General features: G+C 40.9%; 1 protein-coding gene across 3 annotated transcripts in view; it reads right to left on the bottom strand.

The window, feature by feature from the left end:
* The window catches only part of SLC11A2 (solute carrier family 11 member 2), a 334,480-nt gene that overhangs the window by 16,982 nt on the left and 298,079 nt on the right, over positions 1-19,419 (bottom strand). For 2 of the 3 annotated variants that reach the window (XM_069230910.1, XM_069230912.1), the window contains 2 exons: positions 6,872-7,025; positions 5,279-5,332 (listed from right to left, as the gene is read on the bottom strand). In XM_069230910.1, coding sequence (XP_069087011.1) covers positions 5,279-5,332; positions 6,872-7,025 — 208 coding nt within the window. Of the gene's footprint in view, positions 1-5,178; positions 5,333-6,871; positions 7,026-19,419 lie in introns of all 3 variants that reach the window. The other variant, XM_069230911.1, reaches the window with a different exon arrangement.

Below are 19,419 nucleotides of genomic sequence, written 5' to 3'. Positions count from 1 at the left end.
GAAGACTAAATCTCAGGGTTAAATACCAAGGAAAATGTGCAGAATGAACACATTCCTGCAAGTGATTTCCCTAAAAAGCATACTTCCCGCCATTTGCCCACCCAAAGAATTAGAAGGACCCCTTGTCACAGAAGGTCTGGGGTTGGGAAGTAACCAGGGTAAATTCATGCCACATGTATTTGGAGTTTAACTAAACATATTCAACACCTACTTAGGTTTGTTTTCTGAAATATATATATATATATATATATATATATATGCCATGTTATACAAGTTTTTTTGTTTTCAAACAATGCAGCAGAAAACGCCATTTCAATTATTATATATATATATATATATATATATATATATATATATATATATATATATATATATATATATATATATAGTGACTCGAACCTCCATAGTCATCTAAATTCTGACGATTTATGCATTTTGAAAATCAACTAAAGATATTTTACCTTTTTGGTCTGGCCTACAGACGACCATAAATATGAATCACACATAAGAAATATGGCTTGGTTAGAGCTCATATCCTGCCACAAAAATGAAATTACTGACGGCACAGAAAAGGGAAACTGGCACAGCTGAGGGTTGAAATCCTACGCATAGATAAAGGACAAGAAAATTCACACAGGAAAGTGAGTCAAGTAGCATCACCTTCTAAAAGTAGAAATCAAAAGAATGTTCACTTATTTCAAAAGCCTAACACTAGTCACAAAGGGATTTTATAGAAATTACCATATTACAATCTGCATTCCATTTGCTTTGCAGCAACTGCAAACATATTTAATCTTAGAAATGTTATTGCAATTTGATTTTGTGCAATGAGCACTGCTTCTGAATTGAAACCACATGGCGTTTACATTTTGTGTTAAACAAGGTTATCGGTTATTGTTTCCAATACTGATATTTCAGAAGTATTTCAAAATCATGAGAAAGGACATAAGGACATCTTTCACATTATTTATTGATAATTTTGAAAGAAGAACCACTGTGTATTTTTCTTCTAGCATGTAGAAATCTATTTTTATGTTGGGAATCATTCAACCTCTTAAAAATGATATTTCCCTCACACCAAACCCTCCTGACTAAGAATCCCTGTTGGTATGCCAATAATATTAGCAAATGTTTCAGATGCACTGAAGTCAAAGCAAGACAACAAATATCATTTATCTAATATGAGGGGTAGTGCTATTTATGGTTGTGGGCATAGCACAATAATACCATGCAATTTCACCTTAAAGGCTCAGAGTCCAGCTGCACATGTAAGTAAAGCGCACCTAAAGGATTCATTTAAAGTGTTAATTTAAATTATTTCCAAAATATATTAATAAAGGTTAGCACACTACATAAATGCCTATGGAGACATGATATGTAGCACCATCAACTAACACTCTCCCATTTTGGGGTGACCAAAAAAGGGAATGGGGAGAAGGCAAACAGATGAACCCTTACAACTCACTGCATTTCTTGCCAAACAGACAAGGATTACATGGCCTCTGAATTCCTATGCTTAGGAAGACAAATTAAGATGGAATACTGAATTTCGAAAACAAATATAAAACTTGTTTTATGGTGCCCTGGAAGAATAGGCAGCAGGGACAGTTGGCCACAGCAGAGTGCTACTGCCAGCAATCCCTACGATTTGTGCAAAAGTGTAAATGGGCTTTTTTTTAAAACCTCAGATAAAGACCTCAGTTGGTATACAGAGCGAACAATGGCTCACCATCATCGTCAGATTTAGGATCAGCTTTACGCATGTCTCACCTGGTGACAGATGGTAGCTGCAGCATGACACAGCCCAGTTCCACCTGGGCAGGGAGCTCTATACTAAGCCCTGCTGCATCAACATTACATACACCATCCTTGTAACCCGTAGCAGAGTGGAATATTCCACAAGGGGACTGTTTTTTAAAGAAAGGACACACAAATATGCACTAGCAAAGCATGGCAAAGGAAGGTGGTAAATAATATAGATAAAACGATAGTGGAGACACAGACCTTACAGAAAAGGTGCTAAAAGACCAGAGCATTCCCATCACAATCTGTGCCTGACTAATTTAAAATATTCTGACCATTTATTTTCTTTTATTTCCTGAAAATGTACATCCATTGGCACATAAGCCATTTATATGGTTACGTGATTTGCAAACTGTAATCAGCATACTGATCACACTCATCTGACCCTTAAACAAGGCTTATTATGTCAGATTGAGAAAGTAACTAGTGCCCTTAAGTCACGGTGTGCTTAGAATTCTGAGGAGGTTGTTGAAAGATGTGTTTTATTCAACAGCAGTTTCTGCCATAAAACATCTGAAAAGATGTTATCTTTACAGAAGCAAGTTAAATAATGTTTGAAAGTAAGCTTTATCCTGCATTTGTGAGTTGGCAGAATGTCTTTTTAAGGGGCTTTAAAAAATTCAATACCTGATTTTAGACACAGTTGTCCCTAATACGCGGCACTTTCTCAATAATGGCAGCGTTGCTCTCCATGATAAAGATGACCCCATAGTTCAAACAAACACAAGAGGACAGGATAATGTGACAGCAGGTTTCTTAAAAGCCTCATTTGATTCCCCACCACTCATTTTACGTTTGAAGTACTCTGGGAAGGATCATCGCAGCATTCAGAACCTGCTCAAGCTATCCAGGAAGTGGCTGCTTAGATGACATTGGCACATGGAAACACAAACAGAGATTTTTCAACCTTCCACTGGGAGTTGAAGCTCAGAAAAAGATGAAAGATTGCAATCATCATGCTTTAAAAATAAAAACAGGTGACAAGCTCACAGTTAAACTATCTATGCATTTGGCATGTTTTTGTATGTGCTGCTTGTGTGAAGCACATCAGATTACCTGCTTGAGCGGAGGAAGCGCAGCATACTTGTTTTGTTGTAGCACTGCAAATGGGTGTTTTATTCCTATTCCACAATATTGTGACTTTGAAACTGCATGATACAATGCTGTATTATAATTTTTAAAAGCAATGAGTGCTAAACATTGTTAAATCATGATCGCTTTTTCGAAGATCCATATTATAATTGTTGATGATAGCTTATGCCACTATTACTCGCATAGTATCACTAGCAATGAGTGATGTTTTCCAGAGGCAGTCTTTTTTTTTCAAATACTTTTTTTGTGTCCACTTCCTTTTAATCCTCTGGCGAAATGCAGCGTTAGCCTGAACAAAGCCATCACTAATAGAAGACCCAATATATAGCAGACTGCTAAAAGGTAAAACCACTTGTCTTCATGCATTGGCTTCTGTGCATCTACACTAAATTGTTTATACATTCTGATTCAAATAGTAAGGGGCAATGTACTAGGTTACACTAGTTTAGGTTGTGAAGAATCCTGGTTTCACACCAGTATATTTGTGCCAAATGAGCAGTATAGTATGATGAAAAATGCACACAGGTTCTTCTTTAAGCTATATGTTCATACGGTATGAACAATTAATACTTGAATATTTTGAAGGAAGCAAATACTGAATCATAAGGGGGGGAGGGGAGGGGGGGCACAGAAAAGCCCACAGATGTATTTTCACTTTGCTGACCATCAAGAAACAAATCTAGGAAGTGCACTGCACTTTCATTGTAATTCCCCTTTCTTTGAACAATCTTAATGGAACCGATACTGAGAAGTTGTATTCAGGTTCTGTAGCTGTACGCTTTTCTGTGCTGATAGGTCTCATACTAGTTTTAATAAAGCTGAATGAATCAGATAGTCCTGTCCTGTACACATTACCTGTAGAGCATTGAACAAATTTACAATAGATCATCAATTCTGAAGAAATTAGTAAAAGTTGACTGTTTGAAACTGCAAAAACCATTATTAGTTTAGACACTAACCCAATGGGGCCATTTTGTTTTTGGGAGGTAGAAAGACACTTTGGGTGGCAAGGTTTAATATTTCAACAAAGATTATGTTTAGCCAAATCATAAAACATTTTCAAAATGAGAAGGCTAATTTTAAGAAGCAGATGTTTTTAAAAACGCTGTTTACTTCCTATTTTATGTGAGTGCATGACTGTCTACTAGCCAAAGCCAGTGGTGGACGAATGAAGCAAACACACTGCTGTGGTGTGTTACCTATCAATCAGTAAAAAGAAAGTGTGACTTTTTCACATATAGCACACTAGTGGTGTGGATGTCAGTGGGATATGGGTCTACAGAATTAGGTTAAGTACTCCAGTTGGCACTTTGAATATAGTGTAATATTACATTATTTTTTTTACAGCTTAAGTGCTTCAGATGCAGCCACTTTAATCTTTACTTATCTGGGCCAGAAAGAAAGCCCTTTTTGCATTTCAAAGCAAGGCTTGTATTCTGGTGACAAAAGGGCCCTCTCTGCAGTGATCACAGGATGCCAGACATGGAGGAGAAAGTTGATAAACTAGTGTAGGTATGCAGCCACTGTGCACAGACAATCTCTCACCCTCCCATACTGCCAAAAGAGCGGCATGCAAAATCAGACCAGGTGGTACACACATTGGAAGACCTTTGCTTAATCTTCTGGCATACTAATCCTATAGGCTTCGAAGAGAAATCAAGCAAACTGTCCCACCCAATGTTGGCTTCCTACAACTTTACTTTGGATTGGTGCATGTTAATAACGGACATGAAAAACGGTGGAATTGTTCAGTGAGGCCATGTGTATCTTTTCATTTCATCTGCTACTCTGTTTTTTTTGGGGGGTGGGTGGGAGCGAGGAGAGAGAAGGGGTTTGGTTTCAATTGTTGATATGTAATGGCCTGGTTTCCAGTCAAACACACTCTGCTTGATCTCAAGCAAATCAAAGTAATCATCTATCTCAATGTATCTACTACTAAGCTGGATTTTCAGAAATTGGATACTAATATTACCTATTTTAAAAATACGGTTATCACTGACCACTCTATACTGAACATGTTGCAGTTATGATACAGAGCCAAAGTATAAAAACCCTCTTTCGATCACTAGCTCGTATCAAGGTGGTCAGCAAAGGAAAGAACAATCCTTGTGGTTGGTGGGGAGAAAGTTCTCTCAGGAATACAAAGTAAATGTCAACTCAATGCAGTAAAATTACAGAAAGTAGGTTTTGTCCCTACGCCTAGGTGTCTTCTGTGCATAGCACACATACATTTGGATATGTTCACACAGTAAACCATAGAAACACACTGGCTCTGATGGCTACCTGCTCTGCACAGATAGACTGAGCTTTGAGATACTTGGAGCTGTTAGATACTTGGAGAATCTGGTCTCTCTTCGGTCAGCATAATCTGATGGATGCTTACCCTCTGACCACAATCGAGGTATGAAATTCCAAGCGCCACCAAACACTGCCAGCTCTGCAACGAGAAGAACAATCGCATGGTTACTTCATGGCCAAAAAACACAGATGAGTGAAAAATAGAGATAGAGACAAAGTGAGATCAAGAAACTGAAGACAAGTGAATCAGCATAGGAGACAGACAGAATGAGCAACAAAGAGCACGAGTGAGAATAGCAAAGTGGGTAAAAGATGAGACAGAGTCATACATTAAGGCTACATCACATTTCCATAAAGATGAGATTACTATAGGCTATAAAGCGCACCACTGAATAGAGAAGACTATTCTTCTCTTGATTGTACTGGCTAAAAAGCGCAACTTAATATTTCAGGCGCTGGTATCATGGTATATGTTACTTTTGCTACACTGAACACATCACTATCTAATTTAGTTAGCACACTACTGGATATTCTAACTTTACCTTGAATGCTCCATACCTTTGGCAAAAACAGAATCATAAGAAATCAAGCTCTGATCACCCTGGACACTGAGATTTAGAAAGCTTTTCTACCTCAATCATCATTCTATGGATACGTGAGCTAGATATGGAATGCTCTCTTACCACAGGCACATCAATCTCAGTCTTCCACAGGATGTAAAACTACAGTTTCTTAGGCAACTTATCTAAGCTGGACCCATTGCCCAATTACAGATGCATGCTGAACACATCTCACATTTATTTTGTAAATCCTGCTGCAATTTAAACTGACATATTATCACCTGTATTTGTGTATTAGTACACCATATTCTAAAGCTGTCCCCATGTTCCTAAGGTCCTGAGATTCTATATCAAGAATTAAAATACCAAGACTCCAGAGAACACAATGCTCACCTTTATATTTTCAAGTATACTCTAGAGGAGATTTCTCAAATGCATGTTGAGTTAAAATACTGTGCCTTTCTCAATGCATTTATCCTATTATATTTTACTAGTGCACAAGCCATGAGTAGTGTGCATCCGTGGGGATTCCTTAGACTTAGAGGTTTTATAGGTGCAGCTTAGTTCTGAAAATACTCTTCCAATTATCTAGTTAATCATTTACCCATGGGGATTCACATGCACCATATCCAGCAACCCACACTAGCGCATTTAGGCCATTTAATGCTGACTCAGTGGGTGACGAAGTCATAAGAGACACTCGCATGAAGGACATGTGGTTGGAGAGAGAACCACATAAGAAATGAATATGTTAAATCAGTCTCATTTTCCACTATTCTCATTTACAAGCAACGTTGTAGCTCTTGTTACTAAATATCTAGAAACATCAAACACAGAACTGATGCTGCTGAACCAAAATGCGTTAATCAGCTCCAAGAAACAGGTCTAAATAGGACAGAAGAGCAGAGTAAAACATGTCGTAAAGGGAATGAAAAGCAAGTTTGATAAAAAAAGAACACAAAAAAACAATACATTTCTTATGATGTAGTACGTATCAATCTGCTCCCTTGAGTGCACATCACTGTGAAAGTTGGTGTTACAACATCTACCAAAAATAATGAGAAGCAGGAGACCAGTTCAAGTGCTCAAGTGAAAACTTTGATATAGGACACACTTACCAGATATGCTACAAAGCAGAGGTACATCACAGAAAGGAGAGATGCCACTACATATAGTGGTATGTTCTGCAGAGCAGAGACATAGGCGTACACAAAGTACATGTTTATGGAGCAGACAATGAGGATAAGGACTCCGCCGGCGATCTTCCAGCCACTGTGATAAGGAAGAAGACACAAACAAATAAGCAAAGCGGCTGGGTGGGTGTGGTGGGGGGGGGGGGGGGGGGTTGAAATATGCGCAGCAAGGTGATTCAAACACAAACTTTTGAAACTTTGATTTTGTCAGATATGCTAGAAGCAAACAATGCTTTGTAAAGAGAAGTACCGTTAGAGATGAAACAGCATTACATGATGACATATTTTGATCCCATGTAACACTTAAAATGGTCCCTCCTCCCATCTGTTCACTGAGCTTTGACAACGAATCAGATTCATGAGCTGAGTGGGAGGCTGACCTGGCATTAGGACGCACTTATTGGGTGCTCTTGCTAAACGAGGAGGACATCTGTACAAAGAGGGAGAAAGTGACCTCCAAATTATTTCTTGCTCTGCTTTTGATGGGATACCAGTGTCAAAGCACTCCTTATGAAAGTGTAACTGAAGAACAATTAAATAAGTCTTGAAATATTAAAAAACGTTCAAAATGAAAATCAATCTCAGCATGTTCTAAATAAGATGTATGTTTCATAAATGTAAGCACTGAAATCTACTAACAATATACTATATTTTAATCAGTATAAAACAAATAGTTCTATTATTTCTGTTCATTATGTCCCAATGCAGTAGGATACCATTAAGATATTTTTAAAAAACATGAACCTTGGCTTCAAGTACGTTCCATAAACTTTGAATGTAGCAGACACAAGTACACCTTAACTGAGACTTTAGAAAGTAAAACGTGACTATTAAAGTTCGAAAGTCAAGTCAGACAGAAAAGATCCCACATCTATGTTATTCTAAATGGGGCGAAAGGTCTGATAGCACCACAGAGCTGGTGGACCAGAGGATTCAGCTCCAGTGGATGAGTGTCAAGGTGCAGTGGACAGCCGTAGCTGTCGACTTGACCCTCTCATAAATCCGGTTCATCGAGTGAAGATTTTGCTTCCTTTACTTTTCCTATGTTTCTCCAATGCAAATGTTACAACTCAGGATTATATGGCAATAAATTGAGGGAATTACTAGATTATTAACATGATAAAGAAGACCTATGCAGCATCCACCCTGTAAAGAGTTTTCTTCAACTAAAATAACGAAATTTCTTGAACTAAAAGCTGGCCGCTGGGTGTGCATATATATATATATACAGCAACATACTGTAACAACTTTGTTTAAAAAAAAAAAAATACATTTATTGATAAGCCATTACAAGGTGGCCCCTGGGCATGTGTGCACACTTATCACAGACATCTTGAAATCTTTTTTTCTTCTAGTTTATGGAAAATGATTGATATGGCCGCTGTACATATCACCAGGTGCCTATCATCTTGGAATGTTTTAAAAATCATTTCAAGGTGGCTGTCAGCAAACAAAGTGGCAGGTGGGGAGAGGAGTGAGAGGTGCTGGGGTTATAGCACATATTGGAGAAGCCTCATTATTTAATAAACAAAGAGGGGGAAGAAACAAAATAGTGTCAAAAAGACACAAAAGAGGGAGGGAAAACAGTTCTTCATGCACTGCAAGGTCTTGTGCGTCAGCAGTGGAAATTTACTTTCATCGAATCAAAACACTGAGACCGAAATGGTGGGACATTCACATAAACATCAAGGAAAAGCATTGAATCAGGAGCAATGGGTGAACTCAAAGCCTACTCTGCGTCTATATTGGCTACAATATGTCTGATCACCAACAGGCAGCTAAAGTGGTCCGTAGACAAGACCTCAAACAAAAACAAAAGAAAGAAAGAACAGGAGCACTCAAAGCCATGCGAATGTCAGCAGCTGACAGCCCAAATTTTGTAGGAATCGGAATTTGTGGTAAATGACAAAACTCTGGTTACAACACAGAGGTAGGAGATGGAATTTTTACACTTAAGGATAGATGCATTTAATTCTGTACAGTTGGTTTGTCACAAGATGTAGCTGAAGTTTTCCACATAGATGTTAGTACAGTGATTGCAGGGTTCCCAGTTGAAAAATTTGGCAATCATGATGGCGTTTTTGAGTAGTTTTTATCAATGCTATTTTTCCCACATTAGCGTAACATCTAGCAACCATTTTAACAGAAAGACAAACAAGCCTTGACAAAGCTAGGAATTGTCACCTACAAGAGTTATTGGCTTTGACAATACTTTGTATCCATGCCGTACAGCACCATGTTTGCTTTATAGCTTGGCTAAAAAACATGTTTAAAGTGCAATGAAGCAGCCAGCCTTATTATTTTTTTTTTAAAGCACATTAGTGCTGGTCGTCTTGCCTTTTTTTGTTTTAATTGCAACACGGAGGGAGAGAGGGAATAACACTGATGGGGAGGGAGAGGACAGGTAAGCGACGATGGGGCAACTACACCATTTGATGATTTTATTTTTTATATAGCATGCCAATTACCCAAGGGTGTCCTGGTGATAGAAAGGTAAAAGAAAGCACTTAATATATCTGGAATAAATACGTTGTTAACAACTTATGGAAATTTAGACAATTTCATGCTGCACGAATGTCTAGCAGAAGAGTGTTCCAGGCTTGAGCTGTCAGTACAGAAAAGGCACGGTCACCTATATTCTTTAGCTAAATGTCTGAATATTTACAACACGTACAAACCTAGAAAGAAGGAAGGCATCGGAAGAAGAGGGAGGTCATTCAGCTGCTTGGCATACGTATACATAGCTTACGACCAAAAGAGAGTTTTAAAAATATATTATATCAGTAGAGGAAGCAAATGAAGTGTGGAGAGGTGGGAAGAAAACCTGATGTATTACAGACGTCTAAAGTTAAATCTGGCAGCTACATTCTGTATGAGCTGTAATCTAATAACAATAGTAGCAGAATGTCAAACCAGCTGATGTCATGACACGAAACTAAAGTTTTTTTTTTTTTTTTTTTTGGACGAGTTAGGCAGAAGAGGCTAATTTTCATAACAGCTTCAATCATGAAGAAACAGGTAGCAGAAATTGTATTACTTTGAACTTCGAATGAGAGTTTAGTGTCACAAAATGCTCCTAAATTGCATGCATTGGAAGTGAGTGGGAGTGGTGGCGGCAACCGCCTGGACAATGGAAGGTGGTTAAAAGGGAATGGAGGCAAGCCGACAGACAATGGAGAGTAGGCGTGAGGTGCTGGGGGCAAGGACACGTACAACTGATAGGACTAAGGGTGGAATATGAATAAGGGAGAAAAACACATGTGAACAGCTGAAAAACGCACACACTTTTGATTACTGAGCTTGAACAGGAATTAAATATTAGCAACCAAAAAAGAGCAGTGTAAGGACACAAGTAATGTCTGCCTGCCCCAGACACGGGACAAACACACGCAGAGGAGGGAAGCCTACGGAAGCTGAAGAAGAAGCAGGCAAACGAGAGTTGCAATGAAGCCAACCAGTGGTAAGCAATGGGTGACCGATACGCTCCATTTAAGGTAAGACTATGAATGTAACATGCAAACCTCCTTGCTGAATTCAGGATATTTAGGGGTCATTAAGAGATGGAAACACCCGCCTGTCAAACTCCGGCGAGGAGACTGTTGAGGTGCTGGCGCTCTTTCCACCGGCCCCATTACAACTTTCCCACTGGGCTGACTGGCAAAAACCAAGGTTTCCGTTGGCTGGTCTTGTGGGAAAGGTGCAACAGCATTGTTCCCAGCTCATAATTGACCCAACGGCAATGCTGTAGCACTCAGGGTGCATCAGCACCCTTGAAAAAGCACGTTCTGCAAAGCAGACAGTGCACATTTCAAGGGTGCTGGTCAGAGGGACCCCTGCACTACCCAGGCCAGTGGACAGTGCAGGGGGCCCTCTGTGGCCCCTTATACTTGTTCTCCACCAGCCTTTTCATGGTGGTAAAACTGCTATGAAAAGGCTGGTAGTCCCAGGGGTGGGGGGGTGTCTCGGGTACACCACAGGTCAGACAGGGAAGAGGGCTGCCTGTTGATCGACGCTGCACCAGCTGTCGATTCCTCCAAGGCAGGGGGGGCTGCGGGTGCAGTGGGTCCTTTGGCATCTGTTATCTTCGTCCAGGGCAGTTGCAGTCATGGGGGTCCTCGGGATTCCCTCTGCAGGCGTTTGTCGTGGAGAGGTCAACCCAGGCTGGGCACTTTGTTGCCTCCACCTGGGGTTGCCTCTGGTCGGTTGGGCCACCTGGACTCGGGCCGTGGGCATCGGGTGCAGAGTGGTTAGGACTCACGCTTCTGGAGTGAGGTGGGGGTCTTTCAGAAACGTTTCTTCTTCTGTTCTTCTTTGGACAGGGCCACTGTCAACAGGAGTTCTTGATCCTCTGTGATGCAGGCAGTCCTCTGGAGGTTTTTCAGAGGTTGATGGGCCTGCATGACACGTCACTTTTCTTCTGCAGGTTCTTTGAAGCAGGAAACAGGCCAGCAGGGCTGGGGCAAAGTCAGTTGTCTCCTTTCCTTCTCTGCTGGGGTTTCAGCTAAGCAGTTCTTCTTCTTGTGAGGTTGCCAGGAATCTGACTAGCTGGGTTCATGGAGCCCTTAAATATAAGATTTAGGGGCGTTTTTAGGGGTCAGAGGGCAGTAGACAATGGCTACTGTCCCTGGGGGTGGCTACACCCTCCTTGTGCTCACTCCCTTTCAGGAGGGGAGCACATTCCTATCCCTATTGGTCCCTGTCGTCCAAACCAAGATGTAGGATCCTGCAAGGAGGGGGTCACTTCAGCTCTGGACACCTTAGGGGTGGTCCTGGCTAAGGTGGTGACTCCTTGTTTTTCCTAATTATCCCTCTGGGTTTGCCGCCAAAAGTGGGGCTTTGTCCGAGGGCTGGGCATCTCCACTAGCTGGAGTGCCCTGGGGCATTGTAACACAAAGCCTGAGCCTTTGAGGCTCACCGCTAGATGTTACAGTTCCTGCAGGGGGGAGGTGTGAAGCACCTCCACCCAGTGCAGGCTTTGTTTCTGGCCTCAGAGAGCACAAAGGCTCTCACCCCACGGGGTCAGAAACGCGTCTGCTAGTGGCAGGCTGGCAGACCAGTCAGTCCTACACTAGAGGATTGGGTAAAATACAGGGGGGGCATCTCTAAGATGCCCTCTGTGTGCATTGTTTAATAAATCCAACACTGGCATCAGTGTGGGTTTATTATTCTGAAGTTTGATACCAAACTTCCCAATATTCAGTGTAGCCATTATGGAACCGTGGAGTTCGTTTGGACAAACTCCCAGACCATATACTTAATATAGCCACACTGTACTTACAATGTCTAAGAATGGACTTGGATACTGTAGGGGAATATTGCTCATGCAGCTATGCCCTCACCTGTGGAATAGTGCACCCTGCCTTAGGGCTTTAAGGCCTGCTAGAGGGGTGACTTACCTATGCCACAGGCAGTGTTTTGTGTGCATGGCACCTTGAGGGGGATGCCATGTCGACTCTTCCCACCAACACACACAATCTGCAATAGCAGTGTGCAAGTGTTAGGTGAGGGTTCCCTTAGGGTGGCACAACACACGTTGCAGCCCTTAGGGACGTTTCCTGGTAAGAGGGCCTTGGTACCACTGGTACCTATTACAAGGGACTTATCTGTGTGCCAGGGGTGTGCCAATTGTGGAAACAATGGTACATTTGTAGTGAAAGAACACTGGTGCTGGGGCCTGGTTAGCAGGTTCCCAGCACACTCAGTCAAGTCAGCATCAATATCAGGCCAAATGTGGGGGGGTAACTGCAACATGGGCCCTTTTCCTACAAGGTCCAAAAATAAAACCTGTTTAATCTTTTCAGATATTTGTCGGGGAAAAGAAAAGAGGGGGATATTTTTAACACTGCTTCTAAATTAGCAAATACCCTTAAAGCATGGCTTGATACTCTGGCATTCAAGTCACCAACTAAAATGAAATTTACGGTCTTCCTGTTTCAAGATCTTGATTAGAAAAGAGAATATTTCAGTAATCAACTGCACATAGGAGGAATTTGGGAGGATATTTGCATTCAGAGGTAGAAGTGACACTCTTGAAGTTGAACTCTTCTTCAAATGTATTTTTATAGCCTGGATTAGATTGGAAAAAAGACTTAAGTATCTTTAGAACCAGCTATAATTGCTACTCAAGAGAATTGCTATGCCCTCCTACCATGCCCACTCCTAGGGAGAGATGCACTACTGTTACTGGCAAAATATTTTTTTTAATTCCAGTTCAAACTCAATTGTTTGCCGGGATTCCTGGATGCAAATGATATTGGCTGCAAAACTTAAACAAGCATTTGCAATGTAATGGGTCACACATTTGCTCAAGTTAGAGCTATTAGCGTTAACTCCTAACCGTACTTTTCTCGTAACATAACTTGAAAATCAAAAGTAAAACAGTTTCACATAAGCAAGCTGATTCACAGCACCATGGCCGCCATGAGCATCAGCGATAAGGAGGGACACAAAAGGAAAAAGAAGTTAGTTCGCAGTCAAACTTATTGGCAAAAGTGCAATCTGCCATGTAACAGGGGCAATACCCAAGGCAGTAACAAAACCTCCCCAATGACTGACAAAGTAAACCATTTACCAATGTCAAAGGATTTTTGAAGGGCAAGCCCACGAATGAGTGATAGTGATGGGTGTGAAGTGGGCGTTGTTAAAGGCCCAGATACATACTACTGTCGGAAAAGCAGCGCATGCGCGCTACTATGCTCAACCTAAAAATGCTAGTTTATTACCATTGCTTTGAAGACTGCTGCAACCCAGGAAACCACTTTTAAGCCATTGTTAACTGCAACTGCTGCCCTTGGTCCCCAAAAACCGCTTAGAGTTGAGAGCACACGCTAACCAATTCCACCTTTCCAACTCATCCTGTTTAAGAGAGGAGTGCCTCAACTCCTCTAAAACTGACAGAAAGACTCTCCTGTCCCCTTCACCCACAGATACCAATTCATTTTTGTTATTTTTCCTGTGTCTTTCATCTATTCGGAAGAGGGCCCATATATCTGGGGAACCAACAACCTCACCCAATATTTCAGAACAGAGAGCTTTTTTGTCCATCCCCTGCTGAATAGGAAAGACATAGATACCACGCGTAAGTAAATGCTCACAGTTTTGCAAAGTTAAATTTGACACCACTTAGAGCTGAATAAACTCTAGCCAAATTACGCCCACAGGAATTCCCAATTTGCACCAATTAACTATAACTAATTAGAACAAACCTCTGTTCATTCAATATCTGCAAAGCAAGCGGACAAAAATGACTGAGTTAAGAGATATTTCTTGAGCAAATATTGCAATAAATTCCAGAATAGCTGGCACATTCGTCACATAACAAGATCCATTCAACCTCATGTTTTCCTACTGTAAATAATATTGTTGATTAGTTGTGAGGAAAAAAATCTTGGCATAGGGATTAAGGGCTTGATGGAACAAACAGGAAGAGAACCACCGTTCGAATGGTCTATCTCATTTTTAGCTGTGTTGGGTGAAGCTTCCTCAGAACCCTGTTGCACAGTGGCCTCTCTGGCTAAAATCCCAGATGAGACTTTTTCCTCTTGCAAGATCAATACATCCACTGTTGCAAAACGCATCTTTTTGCACTTTTTTCTGTGATCCAGCCTTATTTTTCTCTCTCAGGAGTTTTTGATCTTGCCCCCTTTAGCCAGCAATGTTTTCTTGCACTCCACCTTTGATGCTACCGCAGCCTCTTTATCATGAGAAGTAGCAAACAGATTACATATGTGTCCATTATCTGAAAAAGGGAGGAGTCGCAGGACAAGATTCTGAAAAAGGAGGATCAAATAAATTTTCCAGAGATACAGTCTGGATGCTCTCATTCAAGTTGACACTAACTTCTTTAGTTTTGCAGCATTTTAGAAAGCCAGCTTGTGATCTAAATTCCCTGTAACTAGTAGAGAAACCAGCCGGCAGGACTATCTGCTGATAACCTAATGTTGAGGCAGGTAAATAATGATGATGGCTGCCTCCTCTTGTTGCCAGATGAGGACTCACTTTACTATTACAGGACGTCTCCTTTGCAGGGACTACATTTTTAAGAATAGTGAAATAGTTAAGGATATGGTCCAAGTTATTCACAGATTTATCTAAGAGAGACAAAATAGAAGATAAAAGTATTTCCAAACATTGCAATGACTCAGAATACTGGACATAGTTAGCAGGAAGGTTACATGAAGAGTGTAGACTGAATTTCAGCTCTGGAGAGACTGAGATCCTGGAAGTCAAAGATTTTATCACTAGGGGGCAACTAAAAAGTTTCACACTGTTTTTTTAAGGAGTTACAATGAGGGGGTAACAATCATGTTGAGGGGGGAAAACAGCTGACATTGGCTTTATTAACACAATGTAAATACCTGATAAGGGGAAGTCCTCTCTGCAAGGCTGTATATTCGGGACTACTCCATTATCCAAAATGGATGAACCACTCTCCCAGCACATGCCAGAATAACCACTAGTCAATACAGCAGATTCAACTGATTATTTTACATGCTGGTTTTCCTGATTAAGTTCCTGAGAAGGCACACCCTTGGTTCCAATCTCAAATTTCTGAAAAACGGTGGGGATGGTGTGAAAAGTCCTTCAGGGAATTCAAATGCAGAGTCTTGTTTCTCAAAGGATTTTATTTAGTTTTCTTACATGCTCTTATAAGCACCATCCATCCACAGTGGACCTTTCTGGTTGTCATAATTTTTTGTTTGATGCAATTTAACAACTTCCTTGGATGTTTCGAAAAAGAAACTCCTGTGTCCTTTATGCTCCAGGCACTAAGACAACCTTCGAGCTCCAAAGTAGCCTGGGTATAAAGCTGATTAACAAAGTAACTAGGGCCTTTGCAGGAGTTTAGGGAAAGAGTAGGGCAGAGGAAAATCCATATGGAACCACAAAATACAAGATTAATCCCACCAATGGCAACAGAGGCCAGCATCCATCAATTGCCATACTTCTCAAGGCACAGTCACTGCCGCCAGAAGAGGGGGTGCCCTTGGAGGAGGGTTTGTTGTGGCACACCAAGGCGAGGTGAGGCAGGGCAAAGCGACGACTAACAGGGAATGAGCAAATAATCTAGTCACCGACAAATACGGCAACAAGGATCCGAAAGGGAGTATAAGAGGCAGAGCCAGGAGGCAGTAAAACTAAGCACAATAACCACTCCAAGAGAGCCACACTCCTCAGTTCTCTTGGAAAATATGCTTCGTTGCACAATACACAATGAACAATGGTCCTCAGGCGGAGGCTCTGAGGTTTTCTGAACCACCAGCCCACACTCGAAGATGGCAGAGGTAAAATCTGGGGTAAAAACCAACTCTACTGGCCAATGACTCCACTGGTATGCAAGTTCCCTCAAGGCAAGAAAGAAGAAGGCCAATGTTTCAGAGAGCTGCAGGTAGTTGAAAGGAGAGTATGAAGTTGGTGGCAAACCGTAGTGAGCGAAAAACGATCAGGGAGATGACTCACCATTACAGACATAAGCTGCACCGCCCAACGCTTCCCGCCTCTGCACACACCGCCTGCACTCCATTGCCACCCCACGTTCCTTCCTTTGCCCCCTAGCAAACAATTTCCTCCGTTAGCAGTACTACTACTGCAGCTGTAAACCATAGCAGCTCCTTGGGCCCTCGCTCCCCCGGGTCGAACGTGCAAGGTTTATGTGTAAGTGCAACAGACAATGAATACTAGTACTCCTCTTTGCTAGGGAGATGGGGGACAGTAACCACTTGAAATAACCAATGTTAATCTTCACACATTTTTCTAAACCTTATGCTGCAAAATCACACAAGCCTAACACTAAGTTGCTTTGATCAGAATAGAAACACAAATTAAACACTTTGTAAAAGCTGCACTATAGACATAGGCACTGCAGACATTCTCTTTGTCAGACTTTGAAAGCTAAAAGCCCAAACATTTACAAATACCGGAGTTTTTATGACTTGAACTCCACAAATAACTAAGGATTAAAATTGCTTTTCACAGAGTGGCTGAAAATCCACAATATCTGACAAGTCATGATTTCAATTTTTTTCTGTCTCATACGCTCCATACAAAGTTCAGAGAATTCTGAAGAACAAGACCTCTAGTGCCGAGTTCCTGAATGTCTCCACTGACCAAGAAGCAGCATCTCTTAAATGATGGTCCTGATGACATGCATGTACCAGAAAAAATCCTTCAGAAAACGATGTTCACAGAGTGGCATTTAAGAGTTTGGGGGTAAATATATCTTAAGTGATGATGAATCTGCCCATAGTCAACAATAAAATGAACTTGACAGTGCATACAATATTTTTCCAGAACCAAGCCACAGTTAGCAGAATAAACCATCTGAAAGTGTAGAGTTCCTGAGCTCCAAATCTGCAGTTTAAAGTCCAGAACTCCAGCTGAATATGTTGCAAAGGGAATACAGTGTGAATTCCTGAGTGAAGCTCCACCAACAGATAACACTGCTCGGTTTCTGTAAGAATGAGAGCAGAAGCCTTGCTCTCCACCAAAACCAGAAGGGTGCATGCGTTGAAATCCGGAGTGACCATCTGCAGTCCTATGACATCTCTTCCCAAAGAAACCTCTGGTCCCAGCCCATAAACCATCATTTTAAGTGATGGAAACTAAGGAGATAAGCATCAAACCTGTTGCCAGGGAGAAGAGGACCATTCAAGCAAAGTATAAGTATAAAAGGCAAATGCCCCTGCATCCCTGAACAGATAATTGCTGTCTGGATTGATAAGGAAAACTCCTAGCACAACAGGACAAATTGTAGTCATCAACAGACACCCTTTCCAGATACAAAACAACTTCCAAGGTTTGCACCCCAACATACAATGTTATAGAAGACAAATGGGTGTCCAAGGTTAGGCTCCAAGTGTATGAATTAATATAGAAGGAGGGACAGGAAACAGCCTCAGTATGGCCTAAAAGATCAGTGACGGCCAATGGGATGTTGCATAAGCATGTTTTCCTCATGTCTCGGCTGGGGGGTGGAATTCCTATAGCCTGGAGCCCCGGACATATTGTTTGGGGTCAAGGACAACAAGTTTCATGTTTATTTTGTCCTTGGGACAACTAGGCCCAACGCTCTGCAAAACAAACTCTTTGGCTGCCAGTTTACATGGAAGGAAACTATCTGCAGTTGAGGTAATATTTGTGTCCATGTGTTAATGCTGTTCAAATGTGTATTTATGGTTCATTAATGCAAAGCCTTTATTATTAGGATGAGCTCTCTAAATAATCATTTCAAAGTCACATTGCACTACTTACAGTGGTTCCAGTAAAAAAAAAAATGCATACACGCGTTTGAAAGGTTTAACAATATGAGAATACGTATAATGCCCTCAGAATGCTCTCTGTTTAGATGTAAATGTTTAGAAAAGCCTATAAGCAAGATTGAAGATCTCTGCCTTCAAAATAAAATGATCACAAAAACAAATGCAAGTATGAAAAAAGCTTTTGCTAAATTAATGTGACATTTTAGATACTATTTCTTTGACCCATAATTTAGTTAAATGTGTTGATGCAAGCTAGTATTTTTAAAATATTCATAAAGAAAAATCCATGTTCAACAAGGTTATGGGGAACATGAAAATAAATAAGCACTGGTAAAAACAACTGATCAGACATTGGTGGTCAGTCTTTTGGTTTTGTCAATGTGTGTCTTGTTTTGACATGCCGTTTGTTACACTATTGTTGTGGGAGCTGCCAAGCCTTTGCCACTGTAACAAAACATGGCAAAAAGCAAAAAAAAAAATGTGGTCTCTAAAAGCACATATTGCCACAGTAGTTCCTGGCACCGAACAAAACTACTTTGAGCTCCACTATGCTCCTTGTGGAAGAGCAGAATGCTATCACTTACAGTAAAGCCAGCCAATAAAGGGATAGAACGAGAAATATAATTTTAATAAAAACAAAATGTCTTGGTTAACGCCAGAACTAATAAGGGGGCAAATTCTTAAAGAAAGTCACAAAAATGCACCCATGGTGTATCTTTGCACTAGTGGCTTTCATGAATTCACAACAATTTACAAACGTAGACCAGGAAATAGTACTCCAAGAAAATATTTGTGAACTGTATTTAAGCATGAGCAAATAGGCATGTGTAGATTTGCTCATGAGAAAAACTTATTCAGCGAAAACAAGTTAACTTTTCTTTCAATCACTTTTTTTTCCCAACCCTGGAAGAACGTCTACTTCTGCTCTTGTCAGGAGTAAATTACCAAGCTTTCTCAGTATGGGAAAAGATTAGAGAAGAGCTGGTGAAAATCCTTAAAAGATGCGAAGTTGTAGGTTTGCACAGACTCAGTCATTCCAGCCCTGGAACTATTGCTTACTGCTTCCTCCAGCCGCAGTAAGTAGATCTGCGGAAAGTTGGCATCATATGGAAATTGCTATAGAAGGGCTTGAAATTGCTAGTATTCAAGTCCTACTATAGATTTGACCTGGCATAATTAGAGAGAGCTCTTACATAATGAGATGGCTGCCATAAT

The sequence above is a fragment of the Pleurodeles waltl genome, chromosome 4_2 (genome assembly GCF_031143425.1).
Source record: "Pleurodeles waltl isolate 20211129_DDA chromosome 4_2, aPleWal1.hap1.20221129, whole genome shotgun sequence".
In the NCBI taxonomy this organism is placed as follows: Eukaryota; Metazoa; Chordata; class Amphibia; order Caudata; family Salamandridae; genus Pleurodeles; species Pleurodeles waltl.
Note: the sequence above shows the minus strand (reverse complement) of the source record. Positions and strands in the feature narration are given on the sequence as shown.